At 50.7% G+C, this 20,798-nt stretch overlaps 2 protein-coding genes across 14 annotated transcripts in view; both read left to right on the top strand.

Annotated features, from left to right (window-relative positions):
* The window catches only part of UBXN2A (UBX domain protein 2A), a 40,580-nt gene extending 38,871 nt beyond the window's left edge, over window positions 1–1,709 (top strand). The window contains exon 7 of the mRNA XM_033425041.2: window positions 879–1,709. Within this exon, the coding sequence (XP_033280932.1) occupies window positions 879–924 (46 nt within the window). The 3' untranslated portion in view covers window positions 925–1,709. The remainder of the gene's footprint in view (window positions 1–878) is intronic.
* Window positions 1,710–1,848: 139 nt separating this feature from the next.
* On the top strand, window positions 1,849–15,547 carry MFSD2B (MFSD2 lysolipid transporter B, sphingolipid). 13 transcript variants are annotated; one of them, XM_033425029.2, is made up of 14 exons: window positions 1,849–2,995; window positions 6,569–6,694; window positions 7,859–7,983; window positions 8,514–8,637; window positions 8,953–9,031; window positions 9,121–9,251; window positions 11,109–11,199; window positions 11,316–11,437; window positions 11,867–11,950; window positions 12,255–12,335; window positions 12,570–12,679; window positions 13,034–13,177; window positions 13,565–13,735; window positions 14,556–14,720. In XM_033425029.2, the coding sequence occupies exons 1-14, from the start codon at window positions 2,909–2,911 to the stop codon at window positions 14,578–14,580; spliced, it is 1,500 nt and encodes a 499-aa protein (XP_033280920.1). In that variant the 5' UTR covers window positions 1,849–2,908; the 3' UTR covers window positions 14,581–14,720. The 13 variants fall into 13 exon arrangements, 12 of the variants coding, with proteins under 12 accessions (XP_033280920.1, XP_049552324.1, XP_033280919.1 ...); XM_049696367.1 differs by lacking the exon at window positions 13,565–13,735 and having other exon boundaries at window positions 9,000–9,031; window positions 9,203–9,251; window positions 13,034–13,140; window positions 14,556–15,547; XM_033425028.2 differs by lacking the exon at window positions 13,565–13,735 and having other exon boundaries at window positions 13,034–13,140; window positions 14,556–15,547.
* Window positions 15,548–20,798: the final 5,251 nt, after the last annotated feature.

Here is a 20,798-nt window from a genome sequence, read left to right as displayed (position 1 = left end):
AAGACTCCTTAGTAAGATTTACCCCTTTACTCTTAGTACAAACCATTTAATTTAAACATTGCTCATCACACTGAATCTTCAAATAGAAGTGGCTTATTCAGTAGACTAATATTTGGCTCTTTGTCACTTGATTTAAGTGTATGTTTTTTGCACAGATAATTCATATTCATTGGAGAAAATTATACAGTTATGCTACAATGATCTTTAGCTCACCTGTTATTCCACCATTCAGAGATAACCACTAATAACATATTGGTGTGCATCCTTTCAGATGTTTTGAAGTGTATCAGTCTTTAGTTTTGTTTCAAAAGACAGGCTTCTTGATTATTGTCGGCCTGTTTTATTTATTGAAGTCTATTTGTCTTTAAAAATTGCATTAAGAATATACCATCACTTTAAGCAGAATAGTAACTGTTAGGGAAAAAAATGCCTTTTAGTTACATTTCTGTGCAAAAAAGGGAGGGAGGTGTTTTTTGTTTTTATTCTGTTGCCCACTTCCCTTCAAAAGTAAAATTGTGGTAGTACATGCAACACAGTGTAAGTATTGTGAGTGAAGTGTTTCCAAACCTGCTGAAATTGCATATAAAGTGTTGTGTTCAAATGTAAATTATCCAAAGAAACTCATCTTGAGTTTGTTTAGTTTCCAAGAAATTAAATATTTAACACATGCATTATCTAGTTATCTTTGCACTATTTGCTAGGGCTGCAATCAAGGAAACTGAAGGTACCCATTTTCTAGATTAAGGAATTGAGGCATAGAAAATGGGATGACTTGCTTTATACTGGGTAGTGTATACTTTCAGGTTAGATTTAGCTGTAATGGGAAATCCAAAATAATAATGGCTTACAGAATACATTTTATTTTATTTCCCATGCAGAAGTCCGGAGGGAAGCAGTTCAGAGCTGCTAGATCAAAAGTCATGACTCCAGTATTGTTAATCTGCGGATCTCAGCACCAGTTAACTTGAGGTCTTCAGATAGCCTGTTGGCACCAGCCATCACATTTGCATTTCATCATTTCATCTAATAGAAGAAGCATACCCATTCCCTTTTTGAAAAAAGCTATTGAGATGTAATTCACATACCTTACAATTCACCCATTTAAAGTGTACAACTCAGTGTTTTTTTAGTATATTCACAGGATTGTGCAGCCATCACAATCTGATTTTAGAACATTTTTATCTCTGAAAGAAACCCCATGGGGCTTCCCCTGGTGGCGCAGTGGTTGAGAGTCCGCCTGCCGATGCAGGGGACACGGGTTCGTGCCCCGGTCCGGGAAGATCCCACATGCCGCGGAGCGGCTGGGCCCGTGAGCCATGGCCGCTAAGCCTGCGCATCCGGAGCCTGTGCTCTGCAACGGGTGAGGCCACAACAGTGAGAGGCCCATGTACCGCAAAAAAATAAATATAAAAAATAAAAGAAACCCTATTAATAGTCTTTCTCCACCCTCAGTTCTAGACAGCCACAAGTCTACATTCTTTCTATAGGTTTATTTATTTGGACATTTTCATGTAAATGGAATCATACAATATGTGGTCTTTTGTGACTGGCTTTATTCACAACATAATGTTTTCAAGGTTCATCCATGTCGTTTTATTGCTGAATAATAGTCCATTGTATGAATATTCCTAACATCCTAAATAGCCATTAGTTGATGGACATTTAGGTTGTTTCCACTTTTTAGCTATTAAAAATAGTGCTGCTATGAACATTTGTGTTCAGGTTGTTGCGTGATCATGTTTTCATCTCTGTTAACATCCTCAGGAGTGGAATAAATGCTGGGTCATATAATTTCATACTTAACTTTTGAAGAACTGCCAAACTTCTCCAAAGCACCTGCACAGTTTACATGCCCACTAGCAATGTATGATTTTCCATATTCTCCCCAACGCTTGTTACTGTCTTTTTATATAATTATAGCCCTCCTAGTGGAGTGGTATCCTGTAGTTTTGCATTTCCCTAATGACATGAGTATCTTTTCATGTGCCTTTTGTCCATTTGTCTGTCTTGGAGAAATATCTATTCAAATCCTTCACCTAATTTTTAATTGGGCTATCTTTTTACTGTTTAGTTTTGAGTTCTTTATATATTCCAGTACAAATCCTTATGATTTGCAAACATTCCTCCCATTCTGTGGGTCGTCTTTTCACTGGTTGCATAGGTTACAACACAAAGTTTTTCATTTAGATGTAGTCCAACTTATGCTTGTGGCATCCTATCTAAGAAACATTTGTCTAACCCAAGATTATGAAGATATGCTCCTGCTTTCTTCTAAGAGTTTTATAGTTTTAACCTTTACACGTAGGTGTGTGATGGGTTTTCAGTTAATTTTTGTATATGATGTGACCCCTTCCCTTTTAAGGACCTTTCTGGGAAATTGCTTACACCACTCAGCTTTTATTCAGTGGCCAGGACTTAGTTACATGGCCATACCCATTATCTGTATGAGGCTGGAGAATGTGTATTTCGGGCATCCTGTATCAGTTTTTTAAAGAGGGTTGTAAGCCTACTGAGTCATAGTCTTAGTCTGAGCAGGTCAATTCTATTGCTTCGTTTTTCTAATGAACTTGTTTGTCGACTTTCATGAGGATTTAGCAGGCGAGATTAGCGCGAACGGCCGCTGGCTCTCACTCCCTCGGAGACCTACCCCAAGGAAAACGGTCCCGAGTGACTTGGCCAGCCTTTCCCCCGGCAAATGTGGGCTCTGGCGTTTTTCACCTCGGGAAACCGAACCCGCGCACTTCGCGGCTTCCCCGTTTTCCCGCGCGTTGCCCCTGGCCCGGGGCGCGCCCGCTAGCCCGCCCCTCTTTGCGCCGCGCCCTCTCGGCCCGGGAGCCGCCCTCCCTGCGGGGGCGGCCGGGCGATAACACCGAGGGCGACGGCCGCAGTGCGCGTGCAGCCGTGCGCAATGGCAGTGTCCCCCGAAGGGACCCTGGCCCCGCCAGTTGAGACGCCGCCGCACCCGCCGGAAGCGCACACCTTGGAGCCCGGTTCGGTGAGCGCAAATCAAGGGGAGCGGGGGCTGAGCCAGGCGCAGAGCGGGCGCTGGGCCGGAGGGGCCCCGGGGACCTTCCGGGCATCTGGGCGTAGGCCTTCAGCCAGCCTCGGCAAGCCTCCAGGTTGTTGAACTGCCCCTGGTGGAGTTTGACAGTTGAGAGCCGAGAGGCTTGAGGGTGTTCGGGAGCCCCAAAGAGAACAGGATGGGAAACCGAGTCCTAGACAAGCGAAGTAAGCTGCTGATTCCTTCACCTAGTCAGGCAGGGCCAGGGCCAGTCTAGGGCTCTTGTCCACCGCACTCCAGGTCTTCCCCAGGCCGCCTGCACCCTGGGCAGGCAGGACGCTGAGTGGTGCGCGAGGAGGCTGCCTCCCTTCCCCAGCCTCCGAGCAGGTGCTGCGGGCAGCCACAGCGACCCTCTCAAACCTGGCTTCCTCCAGGCGCCGGGCTCTCCTTGAGGAGACTGCCTCTAGAGATGTCCTTCCTGGCAACCAGGCTCCCAAGTGAGGGTAGCGGGCAGGCGGGAACATAGGGGCGCCCTCAGCGCCTCGCATTCCCCCTCCCCCCACCCCCTGGATGGGGCTGGGGCGCATGTCATTCAGGGTGGCTGTGTTGGAGAGGAGTTAGGACGTCTGAACTTTCCTGATGAGTGCAAAAATCCGCTGCCCGCCCTGTGCTCAACGCGTTCATTCTGTCTGTGGCTCCAATTCCCTATGCTGACTCAGTGCTTCCTCTCCAGCACCTCGGAGCAAAAGATTGTGGCCTCCAAGAAAGCAAGCAAGATTAAGGGGCCCTCTGCGGACTCTCACTTCCCAGGGAAATTTAGAAACTCAGGGTGAGAGGAATAGCTAGAGGGGAAACATGGTCCATGAAATGCTAGCATTTAATTCTCATAACAACCCTATGAGGTGTATTATCCCCATTTTAAATGTGAGGAAATGAAGCTCGGCACACTGAGTACCTTGTCCTGGGTCACACAGCTAGAAATGGCAGACAGAATTTGCATTCAAATTTGTCGAATTTGTCTAACTCTGAAACTTGATCTCAGGTGACTGTGAAGGGCTTATGATTTAAGTAGATAAAACTGCCTTCCTCAAGATTCCAAGATTGTATCATATACCTAGTTTCAGCTGGAATGTCTGTTTCAAGTGCCTTCTATGTATCAGAAACTTGATAGGTACGTTTAGTGGGAAACCAGAGTCCCATTATGGAGGGGGCAGGGTGGGGGGAGAGTTATCATGTTGGATTCTGCCTGTTGTTAAGCTTTCTGGAAGTTGAAATAGCGTTCACAAAAATATCAGAAAAGGAGACCACATCCTGCCTCATGTGTGGGTAGGAAGAGTGCAGAGGACTTGATAAACCCTTATCTGGGAAGACCTTCCTTTCATTTGGGGTGTCTGGCAAGATACAAAAATGGGTGAAGCCATGGTCCTCTCCACTCCCCCTCCCATCTCCGGGCAAAAGATGAAAAAGGAGGATTCCCAGCGTCTATGGAAGAAATAGCACTTTCCACAGTGTCTTCATGGCATTTATTCTTTTAACAAATATATATATTGTCTATATGCCCAGCATTGTTCTAGGTACTGGGGACATGGTGGTGAATCAAAGTTATATAGTTCATGCTCTCAGAGAGTTTATATGCTGGTGGGGAGAGGCAGGAAATGAATAAGAATATATCCTGTAGTTAGTACAATTGAGAGAGAGATTTGGGTGGTCAGGGAAGCCCTCTCTAAAGAGATGACATTTAGGCTTCAGCCTGAATGGCAAGGAGTCAGCTCTTGCAAAGACCGGGAGGAAGAGCCTTCCAGACAGAAGGGACAGGAAGTGCAAAGGCCCTGAGGCAGCAACAGAAAAGGTCATTTTGAGTAACAAGAAGGAGGAGGCTACCATGGTAGAGCTATCTGAAGTGAGGTGGGAAAGGGAGTGGGAGCTGATTGTGTGGGTGCCTGTAGGCAGTATGGGAAGGACTTGGAGTTTTATTCAAACTGTAATGGCAAGCTGTTAGAGGGTTTTAAGCAGAGATGAGGCACAATCTGATTTATCTTATGAAAAGATCAGTTGGGCTGCTGGACGGAGAGTGGATAGTAGGGAACGAGAGTAGAAGCAGAGAAGCCACTCAGGAGGCTCTCACTGATAGATTAGACAGGGGAATTGGGAAAGAGTAATCAAGGATGACTCCTAGGTTTGTGGTCTGAGCTGCTGAGTGGACATTGGAGCTATTTAATGCAATGGGGACGACAGGGTTAAGAGGTTAAGACAATGGGATGGAAATCAGGAGCTGTGTTTTGACCATGCTAAGCTGAAATGCCTGTTTGGCAACCATGTGGGGCTGTGAGTAGACAGTTTAATTTGAGTCTGGAGTTCACTGGGTAGCTTAGGGATATATATATATAGGGATATACACACACACACACATATATTTGGGGTCATAAGCATTACTTCATTTTAGTGGTGGGTTGGTAAACAGTCTCTCCAGAAAAACAAAACTCTGATTTTTGCTGTTTACTGATTTCTCTGGTGTAAATACTCTCACCATGGCCGATTTCAGGCTGCCAGTAACCACTGGCTTGCAAAAGTCCCGAATATTTAACCATCAGCTCCTGGAGCCATTGCCTCATTTGCTCATCAAAACATCCGGCACATATATACAATGGAATATTACTCAGCCATAAAAAGAAACAAAATTGAGTTATTTGTAGTGAGGTGGATGGACCTAGAGTCTGTCATACAGAGTGAAGTAAGTCAGAAAGAGAAAGACAAATACCGTATGCTAACACATATATATGGAATCTAAGAAAAAAAAATGTCATGAAGAACCTAGGGGTAAGACAGGAATAAAGACACAGACCTACTAGAGAATGGACTGGAGGATATGGGGAGGGGGAAGGATAAGCTGTGACAAAGTGAGAGAGTGGCATGGACATATATACACTACCAAATGTAAAATTGATAGCTAGTGGGAAGCAGCCACATAGCACAGGGAGATCAGCTCCGTGCTTTGTGACTGCCTGGAGGGGTGGGATAGGGAGGGTGGGAGGGAGGGAGACGCAAGAGGGAAGAGATGTGGGAACATATGTATATGTATAACTGATTCACTTTGTTATAAAGCAGAAACTAACACACTATTGTAAAGCAATTATACTCCAATAAAGATGTAAAAAAAAAAAATCCCTTGAAGTTGGCAGGAATATCCATTTGACAGATGAGGCTTAGAGAGATAAAGTGATTTATTCGAAGTCCACACAGGAAGCTGGTGGCAAATTTAGGGGCCTCCTAACCCCCAGTTCACTCTGGCTTGCTGACTTGGAGAATAAAACAGACTGCAGCAGGAAGCACTGTGGGGAAATATAAGGAAGAACTTCTCCCTGGAAATGCTTAGAGGTCATGGTTTAGGATTTTTTTTTTTTCCTTTTTCTGTCTCACTTCCTTTTAAGATGATTTGGGACAAATTAGGACTGAGAGGTTGCTGGAAAAGCCTTCAAGACATAGGGACCTCAGGATGCTTTTGGAAGTCAGGGGGCTGGAGGGAGCTGTTGTGTGTCTGTGGGGGCTTAGCTCCTGTGTCTCCCCCAGGACAGCGGAGCTGGTCGCCTCTCATTCTGTACGAAGGTGTGCTACGGCATTGGAGGGGTCCCCAACCAGGTGGCCTCCAGCGCCATAGCCTTTTACCTGCAACTTTTCCTGCTCGATGTGGCCCAGGTGAGTGTGGGCAGCAGCCTCGGGGGCCCCCTGCTTCCATCTTCCTTGGTGTCTGGTCCTTTCACCCCACCTTTACTTCCACCCCCATCATCCTTGGTAGATGGTACTTCTGACCCAAGCCTGAGAAGAAACCAAATGCTATTGAGGGCAACCTCCTCAAGGATGTTTACTGCAGGCTGTTTGTAGTTGGAAAGTGGGAAACAACATGAATGCCCCCAAATATAGAAGTAGTTGGAAAATAAGTTGGGCTATATCCACATAATGGACTACTGTTTAGTCACTCAAAAGAATGAGTTAGATATATACCAGTTGACTCAGAAGGATTTCCATGATGCACTGTCAAGTGAGAAAAGTTAGTTTTAGAGAAAGGTATATAAAATGATCCTATTTTAGCAAAACAAAAGCATGCCCCATATATGTGGGTGCATGGGTATATGGATGTATATACATCTGTACATGATTAAAGGATGAGCATGGGGAAAGTAAATTCCGGAAGGATATCCGCCAGAGTGTTAATGTTGGCTATAGGAGGGAATGGTGGAAGATAGAGGGTAAACAAAAAAGAACTTTTTAATAAGGTATCCATGATTTATTTATCTGTGATTTTTTAAAATGACGCTGATACAGTCCCATTTGTGTAAAATTATAAATTGCAAATGCACATAAGGAAACGCAGGACAGGATGATCAAAATGTTGCTGGCAGTTGTCTCAGGATGGTGGGATTTCAGATGAGCTTTGCTCAGTATTTTTCTGTACTGTTTGAATGTGTTTATAATGAGTGTATCATTTATGTAATCAGAAAAATCAATAAAACGTTTTCATTGTGAAACGCAAGGTCTGCCTTTGACTGTCAGCTTCAGTGTACCCTTCTTGCACTGAGCCCTTCAGGGGAAGATCTCTCAAGTCTTCTCTGAAAGTGACCGGGCATAAGTATAACAGGAACGTGCTAGGGAACAGCTATCACTCCCTCCCGCTTCTCTACTGGTGCACATACGCCCTCGGAGCTCTCTGGATTCCTGTCCTGGGGAAAAGACCAAAAAACCTTTGCACCGTGGCTCTGGCCCCTGCCAGTTTCCCAGATCTTCCTCCTGATGGGCGGGCAGGCCTAGACACCCTCTCTGACTCTGCCAGGCCTTGGCTATCCCCTCCCCTGTCCCTTACAGATCCCTGCTGCCCAGGTGTCACTTGTCCTGTTTGGAGGGAAGGTGTCTGGGGCAGCTGCCGACCCTTTGGCTGGGTTCTTCATCAACAGAAGCAGGAGGACAGGGTCTGGACGACTCATGCCCTGGTGAGCAGCCCCATGGTCCTCAGGATCCTGGCACCCACCCCTGGCTTGAGGTCACTGTGTTTGTCACATCTGCTTCTTAGTGGATGGTTAGAGGACAAGTCTGGACAGTAGGTGACAGGAATGGATTGGGTCTGACTGAGTCATGCAGGTGTTCATAGACCTCTCCCTCACCTGGTGGCACAGAGCTGGACAAACCCTCCAAGAGTCGCTGCCCTGGCCCTGGGGGTCTAGGAATGCGGCCAGGCTGAGCTGGGTGTATTGGAAGGTCTCACAGAGATGTGACTTGCCTGTGCCCCCTGGAACAGGGAATGGCACAACCCAGCCACTAAGTGCCCCAGCCTCTACTCCTGGCTACCTCCTCGCCCTCGGCCACCTCGCGCCCTCCATGGCTCCCACCCTGAAAGCCCCAGCCCAGGGCTTCTCCAGGGGCCGAGAGCTTGAACCCAGAGGGGTGAGGTTGCTCCAGGCCCAGCCTTTGCGTCGCCTGTCCTGGTGCCGCGGGGCGCTCCACCTGGGCTGTGCTTCCACAGGGTGCTGGGCTGCACGCCGTTCATTGCCTTGGCCTCCTTCTTCCTGTGGTTCCTGCCCCCCTTCACCAGCCTGCGCGGCCTCTGGTACACAGCCCTCTACTCCCTGTTCCAGGCCCTGGCAACGGTAAGCAGGTGGCCCCCTTCCTCGGCCTGGACTCCTGGAACCCCAGTGCTGGCTGGAGGCCCCTCTGAAGTGTGTGTGTGCTGGGGGTAGGGGTCCAGGTCCCTGCTGCCCATCTGCTTACCAGGTGGCCACCGACCATTAGCTTTTCTCGTGGGCTCTAGGCTGGGTGCCCCTCCTGTCCCTCAGCTCCTAACTCCGGGTTGAGGGAATCAGTGGGGATGTGCCAGCCTGGCGCAGGCCTGCCCTCGGGAAGCTGCTGGCCTGGGTTGGCAGTCTGGTGGCAGGCGCCATCCTAATCTCTGCCCGGTGCCCCAGTTCTTCCAGGTGCCCTACACGGCACTGACCATGCTCTTGACCCCCAGCCCCAGGGAGCGGGACTCGGCCACTGTGTACCGTGAGTGCAGGCAGGCGTGGGGTGCGTGGGGTGGGATGGCTCTGCCCCTGGCCCCATGAGCTGTCACCTTGCTCCACGCTGTGTCCCAGGGATGACCTTGGAGATGGCAGGGACGCTGATGGGAGCCACTGTCCATGGACTCATCGTGTCTGGTGCCCACGGGTCCCACAGGTGCAAGGAGACTGCGCTCCCAGGACAAGTGGCTGTTTCCCCCAACGCGGTGAGTGCCCAGGCTACCCAGACCCACTGGGACCCCCGCTTCGGGGTCACTTCTTTCTTCCAGGGCTGTTTCTCCCCCAGGTCTCTTCATGGTTGTTTGGGGGCTCAGCTCTGCACACCATGCCCTCTCATTCCTTCCCTGCTCCTGTAGCTGAGCCCATGCCCTCCGTCCTCCCTGCTAAATCTGCTTCTGCTGGGTGCCTTCTAAACATGGAGTCAAACAACAGATCAGCAGGCCATCTGGAGGGGAGGAGGCAGACCCCAGAGAAGGGACGGGTGGGGAAGGGCCACAGGCAGGGACAGGGCAGAGAGAACGGTTTGGTGTCCTGGCAGAGCTCTGGGCAAAACCTGACCTATGACCAGTCCTACCCATCCCTGAACGGGTGACTGCCAACGCCAACCCCACCTCCAGTGTGAAAGGGTTAGTACTCCTTCCTGTCTCCTCAAAGCAGGTCCCTTTTCAGCAATTAGGGGACGTGCATCTATTTATCCATCAAGTTCATCTTCTATCCGCCCCCCCCCCCGCCCTTTCTCCTTAAGCAAATGACATCACTCACCTCCACCAACATTTGGGAATTAATGGTATGAGAATAATACTACCAACACCCATGGTTCACCATCCGTAAGAAAACATTACAATGAAGTCCTTGTGTACCCATCCATCCCCAGACCCATCTGTAGCCCAGCTACAGAATTTGCCTGAGTACAGAGCAAAGTGAAGCTGTAGAGCCCCAGAGAGGGCGGGGAAGTCAGTTTCCCCTTCCCATGGTCTACTGCCCCAATCTAGGGATTGCCTGAATCAGGGTCGGGGAGAGACTCTGCCGAGTTGCCCTCAAACCCCATCATGGTGCTACGAGCCTGGGATCAGAGGAATTGCGACCTGCAGATTCACCCTCCCCGCTTCCACGCCTAGGCCCCACTGAGGCCTCTACAAGTGCCCTCCCCAAAGCTACTGGGTCACTGTCTGGGTGAGGGTGGAACAGAGGGTGGCAGTGGCCTTGGGTTGGAGAGCAGGAGGCCGGGCGGGGCCTGGGATGCCAAGAAGTAGGGAGCAGGAGACTGAGAACCATCCCCACCCCGGAAGGCGAAGCCTTGTGTGAGCCAAGGCGAGTAGCATTCAGGTGCCTCTTGGTAGTTCCAGCTCTGTTGTTCCACCGACTTCACTTACAAAACACAGATTCATAGATAAAATCATCACGAATTTCAAGACAGCAGAGCATTAACTCCCAAGTGCAGTGCCTTCTGAATGTGGGACCCTGTGCAACGGTGCTGGATCCACACTGGTGAAGCCCTGCCCATCTCCCTCTTTCTTCCCCCACCAAAGGCAACCCCTATCCTGAATTGGGTGACTGGTACTCCCATGCATGCCTTAAATGTATTTTATTACGTAAGTGTCTTCCTCTGAATGCTAGGTAGCACCGTTCTGGTTTTGACGTTTATCTGTGTCATCATGCGTCACACTGTCTGCTCATGGATCTGTCTCCCCACCCACTCCAAGCCCCTTATTGTGGATGCACAGGATCACTTATTCATCACCGTAACCGCAGGGTCTAGCATGCAGAAATCAGCCCCAATGAACGTTTGCTTAAAAAAAAAAGAGAGAGAGAGGCGAAGGGGGCTTAGACCCATGGTGGCATGGATGCTTGCAGGAGGCAGAGGGTCAGCAGAAGGACCACTCTGGGCCCTTAGATCTCCCTCTCCTGCTGCGCTGGTTGGGAGGAGGGGCACCCAGCATCCTTGGGCTTGGGCTGAGGGTCCCTGTGCTCCCCTTGGGAGGTACTCCTGCCCAGCCCCTGGGTATCCCCACCTCCGTGGGTTGGAGACATCACCCCCACTGAAGTTCTGTCCTGTCCCACAGACTCGTCTCTACTCCATTGCAGCCACTGTGGTTGCTGTGACTTACCCCGTGTGCAGTAGTTTGCTCTGCCTGGGGGTGAAGGAGCGACCAGGTAGGTGCGGGGTGCAGGCAGAGTGTGGGAAGCAGAAGCTGCGGCCGGGCTCCTCTTGGGCGTGGGTTTTGGTTTTGAACTCCGCCAAGCCAAGATGTCCCCTTCCTGTGTTGCAGATGCTTCCGCCCGAGCCTCCGGCCAGGGCCTGAGCTTCCTGGCTGGGCTGCGGCTCACAGTGCGGCACCCGCCCTACCTGAAGCTGGTCATCTCCTTCCTGTTCATCTCGGCAGCCGTTCAGGTACCTCTGGCCAGGCTGATCCCCACTGGCTTGGCTCTGGCCATACTGACCCTGCGTAGGTTCAGGTGTCTCTCGTCCCCACCGCACCAGAGAGAAACCAGTGGCTGGCAAGCGCCGGGCGAGGCTGGTGCTGGGAGGAGAGGAACCTGCCTAGAGCCTGTGGGGCTGGGGAGGGTCAGGGCCCGGACACCAGGAAGCTGACGCTGTCTGGGGTGGTTCTCAGCCCTGCTGGGGGGCGGGACAAGGAATGGTGTTTATACCCGTGTCAGCGATAAGCGTCCTTCATTGGGGAGGGGACTGCGTGATGGCGGTAGGAACCGGACGCTTGAGGTCCCAAAGGGGAGGCCAGACTTGAGACCTTGGCCTTGCCCTTGACTTCCACGTTTCTGCCATTTCCCATACACGCCCACTTCCTGTCGACCTCTTCAGGTGGAGCAGAGCTACCTGGTCCTGTTCTGTGCACACGCCTCCCGGCTACATGACCATGTGCAGAGCCTGGTGCTAACCATCCTGGTGAGGGGACCTGGGGCGGTAGAGGCAAGGGCGCTCGGGGGCCTGAGTTGGGGATGTGTGACCCTTGACGTGACACATGTGACCGGACTTCTGATGGTCAGGGTTCTGGACTCTGCTGTGGTCTTGGTCACCTGCATTTCAGCAGAGGGTGGAATTGGGGCCAGGGTCATAAAGTTCACAGCCACTGTTTCCAAACAGGTGGCAAGGTCAACGTCGAGCGTCCCTCCTAAAAGTCAGGGCTTTGAGGGCCTGGCAGAGGCGCAGGCGGCGTGTCCTGGGCTGTGATGATTCTGTCCGCTCACAGGTCTCGGCAGTGCTGAGCACCCCGATGTGGGAGTGGGTTCTGCAGCGATTTGGGAAGAGGATGTCGGCCTTCGGGATCTTTGTGAGTGAGGCAGGAAGCAAGGCCTGGAGGGATTTGGTGGGGGGGGAGGCGGTGACCTTGGAGCCTAAGCCTCCTGGGGGCCGGCAGGGCCACGTCTATATTCACTGCGCGCTTAGTGCCTAGCAGGGGACCAGGCGCAGGGGGTCATCAGTAGAGCGGTGAGTGTGTGAATCAAAGAGCAGTTGAGCTGGGGGGTGCAGGTGGAGGGAGCAGCTAGTGTGTCTGTCTCCCTAGGGGATGGTGCCATTTGCAATCCTGCTGGCTGCTATGCCCACAGCACCCGTGGCATACGTCGTGGCCTTTGTATCTGGCGTGAGCATTGCCGTGTCCTTGCTGCTACCCTGGTAGGCTGGGTGAAGGGAAATGGGAGTGGGAGCCTCACGTCCTTCCTACTGGGTATCCCTCCTTCACATCAACCTGCTATCCCAGGCCTTGTGCACAGGCTGCGCTGGGGAGGGGCTCTCCCCCTTGCAGGAGATGGAGGCTGCAGCGCCATCTGTGGAGCCCTCCTGAAAGAGCACCAGGCGGCAGGAACGGTGGACAGCTGTGTGTTGGGGAAATATTGCCTGACTCTGTGGGTCGGTCCTGGGCAGCGGGGACCCAGGGGTGAATCTGACTCACTCTCTGTCCCCAGAGAGCTCCCAGGCTGGTGGCTGTCGAGGGGATAAAAGGGATAATTCTGCAGCCCCCTCCCCCAGGTCCATGCTTCCAGATGTGGTGGATGAATTCCAGCTGCAGCACCAGCACGGCCCAGGGCTGGAGACCATCTTCTACTCATCCTATGTCTTCTTCACCAAGCTTTCAGGTGCAGGCGCCCTGGGCATCTCCACTCTCAGCCTGGAGTGAGTCACAGAGCTGGGCTGTACCAGAGGCACAAAAGACTAGCGGCATGGGAAGCAGAGGGCAGAGTCCCCCACCTTAGCCAGCCAGGGGTCACCCGTGGGTCCGGAGGGTGTGTGGGAACCTCCACCCTACTTTCTCTGTGCACATGACTGGGAGGGGCCCTTCTTGGTGGCTGTACCCCTTCTGAAGCCTCTGCTTCCCACATCCTCAGCTTTCTCTGAACTCCTCCCTGGTCTGTTCGTTCCCTCACACTCCGTCCCCCATAGTTAAGCTGATGTGGCCAGGAAACTATCCAAGTTTCAGGATAGCGCGGTGGTTGGGCATTTGGGACCCCTCCGCCAGGAAGCCAGGCTCTGAGCTGGATGCATGGGCTGGTGTTTCCCCAGCTTTGCGGGGTATGAGTCAGGAGCCTGCAAGCAGGCGGAACAGGTAGTGGTGACCCTCAAAGTCCTCATCGGAGCCATGCCCACCTGCATGATCCTCATCGGTCTGTGCATCCTCATGGTCGGCCCCACTCCAAAGGTGCCAAGTCGGAACAGCTCCCGCTCCCTTGGGAGGTAGGCACCTCTCGCACACGGGTATACACAGGAGGGCCGCCAACACCCGGGAGGCATGCAGGTGTGCACGACTCTCATTTGGTCACCTCCACCGGATGTCCCACAAGCATGGCAGTCAGTCTTAGTGGGCCCCAAACCGAATCTATCTTCTTCCCCAATCACTGCTCCTGCTGTGCCCCAGTCCCGGTGAATGGCACCACCCTCCAGCCTGGGAGCCGAAACCTGGGAGCCATCTTCCACTCTCCCCCCGGCAGGCTGCACCGAGCAGCTCTCTCTGACCTTGTTCTTCCCCCTGCGAACCGCCGATCCCACTGCCCAAGGGTGATCTGCTCACTGTCTGGCTTTCGCAGTAGACTGTGGGGACCTTGAAAGCTGGGTCTGTTTTCTTCATTTTTGCGTCCCAAGAGCTCAGCCCAGAGCCTGAGGCCGAGCAGGCGCTGCAGTATCAACACGTCTGGTCCAGCAGACGTTCATGAGCCTTGTCCACGTTTTTGCCGACGCTCACGCGTTTACAAACACGAGTCCATGTAGATACAGAGGACCACGCACGATAGTAAGGAAGTGGCTTTGTCATGGGTCTCTCACTGCTTGCTGTGGACGGCCTGGGACTCCAGCCCATCTTACTGAGATCATGCGCTACACTCGGGGAATAACAGGTGGATGGGGAACTGCTTGGTGGGACTCGGAAGAACGGAGTTTTAGCTTCATTCACAGGGTTGAGAAGGGGAGGAGCTGCTAGAGAGACAAGGAGCAGCCACTGACACTTCCACGGGGCCCCACCCACCTCATCCTTCCCTTTGGCTTCTTCCCTTTCCAACAGGAGGACCAGCTACAGCCTCGCTTGAATTTGAGACTCCTGTGAGCTGGAATGGCCGGAGCAGCGTCTTCTGGGCTCCAAGTCCCCCTTCTCAGCCCTTCGGCACCCCTGCTTCACAGTTTACACACGACCCATCTTTTCCCCTGGGATATGGCATCTTCGGTGACTCTCCTGAAGGGAGTGGCCTGGGCTCCGGGACCCCCGCCTGTCATGTCTTGCCTGTTGACTGCAGGACATCTCAGATAGGCCTGTGCCCCTGACTGCCCAGCTCCAGGCAACCTGTGACCTGGAAAGCATACCAGTAGCAACTATTCCTGGAAAAAGGAAGCCCCTACCAGCTTGGTCTGCAGACTTCCTGTGGGAGCACCAGGCCCACCAACCTGCTTGGATGGCAAAGCTACCTGACAGGACAGACACACAGAACTCATTTCCCCTGATGTTCCACTGGATGTCTGAGAGAGGCTGACAGCACGTGAGTGGGCAGAGTGGGGACAGATGGACATGCTGGGATGTCCAATTAGGAGAGAGACAGATGCAGCGAGGCCAGCAGACCCCAGAGGGAGCGAATGGCGCCAGTGGTGGGGATAGACTGAGCGAGACATGAGGTGTTTCCTTCCCTTTGTACAGCTAAGTTGATGACACTGTTTCTAGAAGTGGACATTGACGGATGTTGAGCCACCGAGGACCCATCATTTTTATGAACAAAAGTTATTTTTGCGGAAATATTTTTCTGAAAGTTTATCTTTTTTTTTCTGGCTGTGCCTCACCACCTGCGGGATCTTAGTTTCCCGACCAGGGATGGAACCCATGCCCCCTGCAGTGGAAGTGCGGAGTCTTAACCACTGGGCGGCCAGGGAAGTCCCCTGAAAGTTTATCTTATAAAAGCACAGGAACCACCGTTTTCTAGAGGACATGTCTTCGGGAAGGAAAGATCCACTGAGATTTATTTTTTCAGAAACAAATTAAAGGGTTTATCTTCTACTGAGTCTGTAAAATTTGCCTGTGGCCAGCCTTCTCACCCCACGTCCTGGGAAAGCCCTGTCCCGGGGAGGGAAGGGGAGGGTGCCCGATGTCACTGAAACTGGCTATGGCCCATCAGCCACATGTCCCAGCGTCTGCATTTCCTCAGACCAGAGATGCCGTGTGGGAGGTGGGTTCCTTCCTTCCTTTGGAAGAGAAGAAAAGTTGAGACTCGATAGTGGCCAGGTGGCTCTTGTGGGTTTGGGGCCTGGGGAAGAGTTGAGGAACCTGTGGGGACCCTGATGCCCCAGCAACTCCTCCTAGAGAAGCCCAGATACCTCAAGGGAGACCAGGAGGTGCAGACCTGCCCCCCACATTTCTCCCAGCCCCTGGCTCAGTCCCCTCCTGAGCCCACTGCCCAGGGCTAGGCCCCCTTCCACTTCCTCTTTAGACCTCTGGCTGCCTCTTAGGTGTGAGATTAGGTGCGAGGTCTAAGACGGCCAGAGCTCAGACACACTCAGGCAGGATGTGCCCCTCAGAGCTTAAAGTGTTAAGCTTCCTCTACAAATGCTATAGCACAAGAAGGAACCTGACCTCAGAGAGAGAGTACAGTGTGTGACCCAGTCTGTCTGATACCTGAACTTTCTGGCCCCGTGACACTGACATGGGCATCTGATCCTTGAGGTCACAGGGCCCCAGAGAAAGAGCTGGGCTCGGTCTCTCTTCCTTGTCCACCTGACTGGTTCAGGAAGGGGCTGACAGGAAGCTCTGCTCACCCCCCGCCGTGCACAGGCGCACACACCACACACATACCTCACACACTGCACACTCACACATACGCACACATACAGAACAGTTTCTTAACACTGGAAGATCACTTGCCCTGTGGAGACAGTACCTGTTATGACCGAAGGCCAGGTAGTTTCTACCATGTTATGTTATGCTGTGCTTTGGAAACCTGGGCAACGCAGGTGGGATCAGAGCTTGTGCCACATTTTATGTTACCTATACTATTTCCCGGGAGTGCAGTCTCAAGGATCAGAGCTTCACTGTACAAAGACAGCTGCAGGGGGCCACCTCTGGGGGTTAGGGGTTAGATCTCAGAGACAGGAGGTAATCAAGGGCTGGCCAAAAGGTATTCCATTTCTTCTTCATAGCAGCCCTATGAAGCAGGTACTATGATTCTCATTTTCAGATGAGGAAACAGGCTTAAAGAGATTAAGCAACTTGCCTACGATCAGTTGGTGGTAGAAACGGTCTTGTACCCAAGTTGGCCTGATTCCAAAGCTTGTGGAGCCATCCAGGGCTTAAAATAGTTTTTGGAGGTATGGCTGACCCAGGACTTCGGTATCACAGGACCAGTCCTCCTCTGAAACCAAACGCCAGCATCCCTGCCTCTGACTCTATGCTTCGATTCCACTGTAATTCCATTAATCCTACTCTTCGACCTTCGGCTCACATTTGCCCACTGAGCTCACCCGATATCCACGTCCCTCTCCTGACACCCACCCTCCTCAGAGCCCATCCTCCTGTTTCAGAGGAAGAAGATCTCTCCTTACCACCACGGCCAGCCCTGGGCCTATTGCCGGCAAAGGCAGACATCTCCCCTTGCCCCTTCCCTTTCCACGACCTTTTCCATCCCCACTTAAATCCAGGAGAGCATGCCATCCACTTGCTCAAGACCCTCTCAGCCCCACCCCTGCATCCCATCAACAGTCCCTCAAGGTCTCACAAGATCAGGTCCCTCCTGAAGTATCACTTCCTCAGGGAGGCCTTTCCTGCTTCCCCACAATCGCCTGCTCCACCCCGTCTCTACGCTTCACCCACTTTGCTTGTGCTCAGTAGAACCCACCCCCACATACAACTCTATAGTTCTCAACGGCTTTCTTGTTTATTGCTTGACACCCCTGTTAAAACAGAAATGTCATGAGGGCAGGGACTTTGACCGCTACATCCTCAGTGCCCAGAAGTGAACGTTCAACAGGAATAAATGTTTGCTAACTGAACAAGTGAATGTCCATGGTGCCCTCATCCTCAAACAAACAAAAACAGCCTTTCCTGTTCCCTTCACTTTCTCCTCTTCAAATAATCGGTTTACTCTCCTCCCGCCACCCCGCTCCACAGCATTGTCTCCTGTCTCCTGACCCTCACCTGCCATTCCCTCCTTTTTTTGCGTGTGATTTTTTAAAATAATTTTTTTTTTTAATCTTTATTTTTGGCTGTGTTGGGTCTTCGTTGCTGCGAAGCTTTCTCTGGTTGCGGTGCGCGGGCTTCTCATTGCGGTGGCTTCTCTTGTTGTGGAGCACGGGCTCTAGGCATGCAGGCTCAGTAGTTGTGGCGCACGGGCTTAGTTGCTCTGTGGCATGTGGGATCTTCCTGGACCAGGGCTTGAACCCGTGTCCCCTGCAATGGCAGGCGGATTCTTTTTTTTTTTTTCTTTTTGTGGTACGCAGCCCTCTCACTGTTGTGGCCTCTCCCGTTGCGGAGCACAGGCTCCGGACGCGCAGGCTCAGCAGCCATGGCTCACAGGCCTCAGGTGGGATCTTTAGTTGAAGCATGTGAACTCTTAGTTGCAGCATGAGGGATCTAGTTCCCTGACCAGGGATCGAACCCAGGCCCCCTGCGTTGGGAGCACGGAGTCTTAACCACTGGACCACCAGGGAAGTCCCTCCATTTATTTCATGAAAGAAATGTGTACACTGTTACCTATGTGTTGGGACAGGTCTGATGATTAGGTGGGGTAACACTGACCAAGGAAACCTCAATCACAGGTAGCCATAATGCTGTCCATGCTTCTTCAAAACCCTGTCCTCCTTGGCTCCCTTACCTCCCTCCCGGTTCTCCTCCACCATCTCTGACCATGCATATTCTGACTTTTCCGTTGCTTCTTCCTTTGATGCTCTGTGGTCATCTTGGGCTTCCCAGGGCCAGTGATTTCATTCACTACCACCACCTCTACCCCACTCTATTTCCAACTCTGAGCTCTCTGCTGACCTTCAGGTCCCCAGAATCAAAGATCAGATGCCCATCTCAGTGTCTTCCAGGCAGTTAAAACATCACATGTCCAAAATGGACTCCTCACCTTCTCCCCACCCACGTTCTGTCTCCTGCATTTTCGGTGAATTTACGTCAGCATCTATCCAGTCACCAAAACCCAAAACTTGGTCTCTTCTTGGTTTCCTTTCTCTCCCATTCACTCCACCACCCCATTCCCCATATACACCGAGTATGGATTAAAGCAAGGGAAAGTGTTGCAATTTGTGGGTTCTACCATTATCAAATGGTAGAAGTTATTTGAAATTTAACAGAAAGCTGTAACACCAGATATGGATGGGTGTGGCTCATAACACACACAGCAAACTGATGTAGCTGATCGTTAGGTGTTTGAGATGTGTATATATGTGTATCTATGTTTGTGTATCCCTACGGGACTCAGTTCAGCTGGGTACAGTTTTCTGTGTTCACCTAGTGTTTCTTAAGGACAAAACTGGTACACAAGCAACAGGAAATTCAAGTTATGCTCTAATAGTTCCCTAATATAACAATTGTGTTGGAACAAATTTGTTTTCAAAACAAACATTGTAACAGAATTGAGTGTATATGTGTCTGGGTGTAAATATACAGAAATCCTAAATGGTCCCATAAATATTAAAGGAATAAAATAAGTATTTTAAAACATTCCCACAAAGAAAAGACCAGATCCAAAGTCTATCAAACATTCAATCAAGGATCATTCCTATCTTATGAAAACTTTTCCAGGGAACAGAAAAAGGCATACTCAGCAACTCATTATACCAGGCCAGAATAAGCTCGAAACCAAAACTAGACAAGCAAAAGCAAACAGAAAGGAAATCTGCAGGTTAATCTTACTTATGAACATAGAAGCAAGAATCCAAAACATCCCACCGCTGCCACCAAAAAAAAAAAAAAAAACAGTATTCCAACAATGCAAAGTTTGTTTAATGTTAGAAAAATCCATCAAGTGATATTCACCACATTAACAGATTAAGGGAGGTAAAAATTACAGTCTCAATAGATACAGAAAGAACCATCTGATAAAAATCTAACACCCATTTATGATAAAAGTACTTAAAAACCAAGAAGAAAAGGAAATTTTTAAACATAAGAACGTGTACGTCTTCCCTGGTGGCGCAGTGGTTGAGAGTCCGCCTGCCGATGCAGGGGACACGGGTTCGTGCCCCGGTCTGGGAAGATCCCACATGCCGCGGAGTGGCTGGGCCTGTGAGCCATGGCCGCTGAGCCTGCGCGTCTGGAGCCTGTGCTCCGCAACAGGAGAGGCCACAACAGTGAGAGGCCCATGTACCGCAAAAAAAAAAAAGGGTATCTACCAAAAACCTAGGGCTAACGTCACTTTTAAGGATGAAACAGTTCCTTTAAAATCACGAATAAGGAAAGGATGCCCACTATCCACAAAATTTTCATTATTTGTGAATGATATGATTGCCTACATAGAAAACCCAAAGAATCTACAGATAAATTATTAGAATTAATAAGACAGTATAGCAAGGTAGTTGGATATAAAATTAACAAAAAAGAATTGCACTTTATATGCAACACTTATATAATTTTTTAAAAATATCATTCACAGGGCTTCCCTGGTGGCGCAGTGGTTGAGAGTCCGCCTGCCGATGCAGGGGACACGGGTTCGTGCCCCGGTCTGGGAAGATCCCACATGCCGCGGAGCGGCTGGGCCCGTGAGCCATGGCCGCTGAGCCTGCGCGTCCGGAGCCTGTGCTCCATGATGGGAGAGGCCACAACAGTGAGAGGCCCGCGTACCGCAAAAAAAAAAAAAAAAAAAAAAAAAAAATATTCACAGTAGCAACAAAAAATATCAAGTACCTAAGAATAAAGGAATAAAATGTGGAAAAACTTCTGCTTCTGGCCATGATGGAGCGGTAGAGACCAGATCTCACATCTTGGCTGGTTTGTTAAAAAACAAACAAACAACAACAAAAAGAACTGGACAGAATATATGAAACAACAGTTTTCAAGGCAGTGGCATCAGGCAACAAAGGAGGAATCTCTAAGAGAAGGGAAACAAATGAGGTGAAATTTACAACTGCCCCAGTTTACTGCCTTGAGAATTTCCAGATGACAGTGAAGAGAACCAATTTAGAGTCCAGAGGGCTCCCTGAGTTGAGAAGACCGGCTGGAAGAGACCAAAGTGGCTAGAGTTTGCAGGACAGAGTAGTGAAGGAGTGAGCTACTCCTCAAGAGAAAACTCGAGAGATCTATAGAGGGTCCTACTCAAGTACCCAACAGAAT

Source organism: Orcinus orca, chromosome 13 (assembly GCF_937001465.1).
Source record: "Orcinus orca chromosome 13, mOrcOrc1.1, whole genome shotgun sequence".
In the NCBI taxonomy this organism is placed as follows: domain Eukaryota; kingdom Metazoa; phylum Chordata; class Mammalia; order Artiodactyla; family Delphinidae; genus Orcinus; species Orcinus orca.
Note: the sequence above shows the minus strand (reverse complement) of the source record. Positions and strands in the feature narration are given on the sequence as shown.

What these genes read in the sequence shown, in the direction of transcription:
- MFSD2B (XM_033425023.2), top strand. Translation starts at nt 6,367, where the DNA reads ATGCTTAGAGGTCATGGTTTAGGATTTTTTTTTTTTCCTTTTTCTGTC. An exon ending in TGGCTGTTTCCCCCAACGCG is followed by an intron (nt 9,252 to 11,108) that starts GTGAGTGCCCAG and finishes CCTGTCCCACAG; the next exon opens with ACTCGTCTCTACTCCATTGC. An exon ending in GTGTCCTTGCTGCTACCCTG is followed by an intron (nt 12,680 to 13,033) that starts GTAGGCTGGGTG and finishes CCCCTCCCCCAG; the next exon opens with GTCCATGCTTCCAGATGTGG.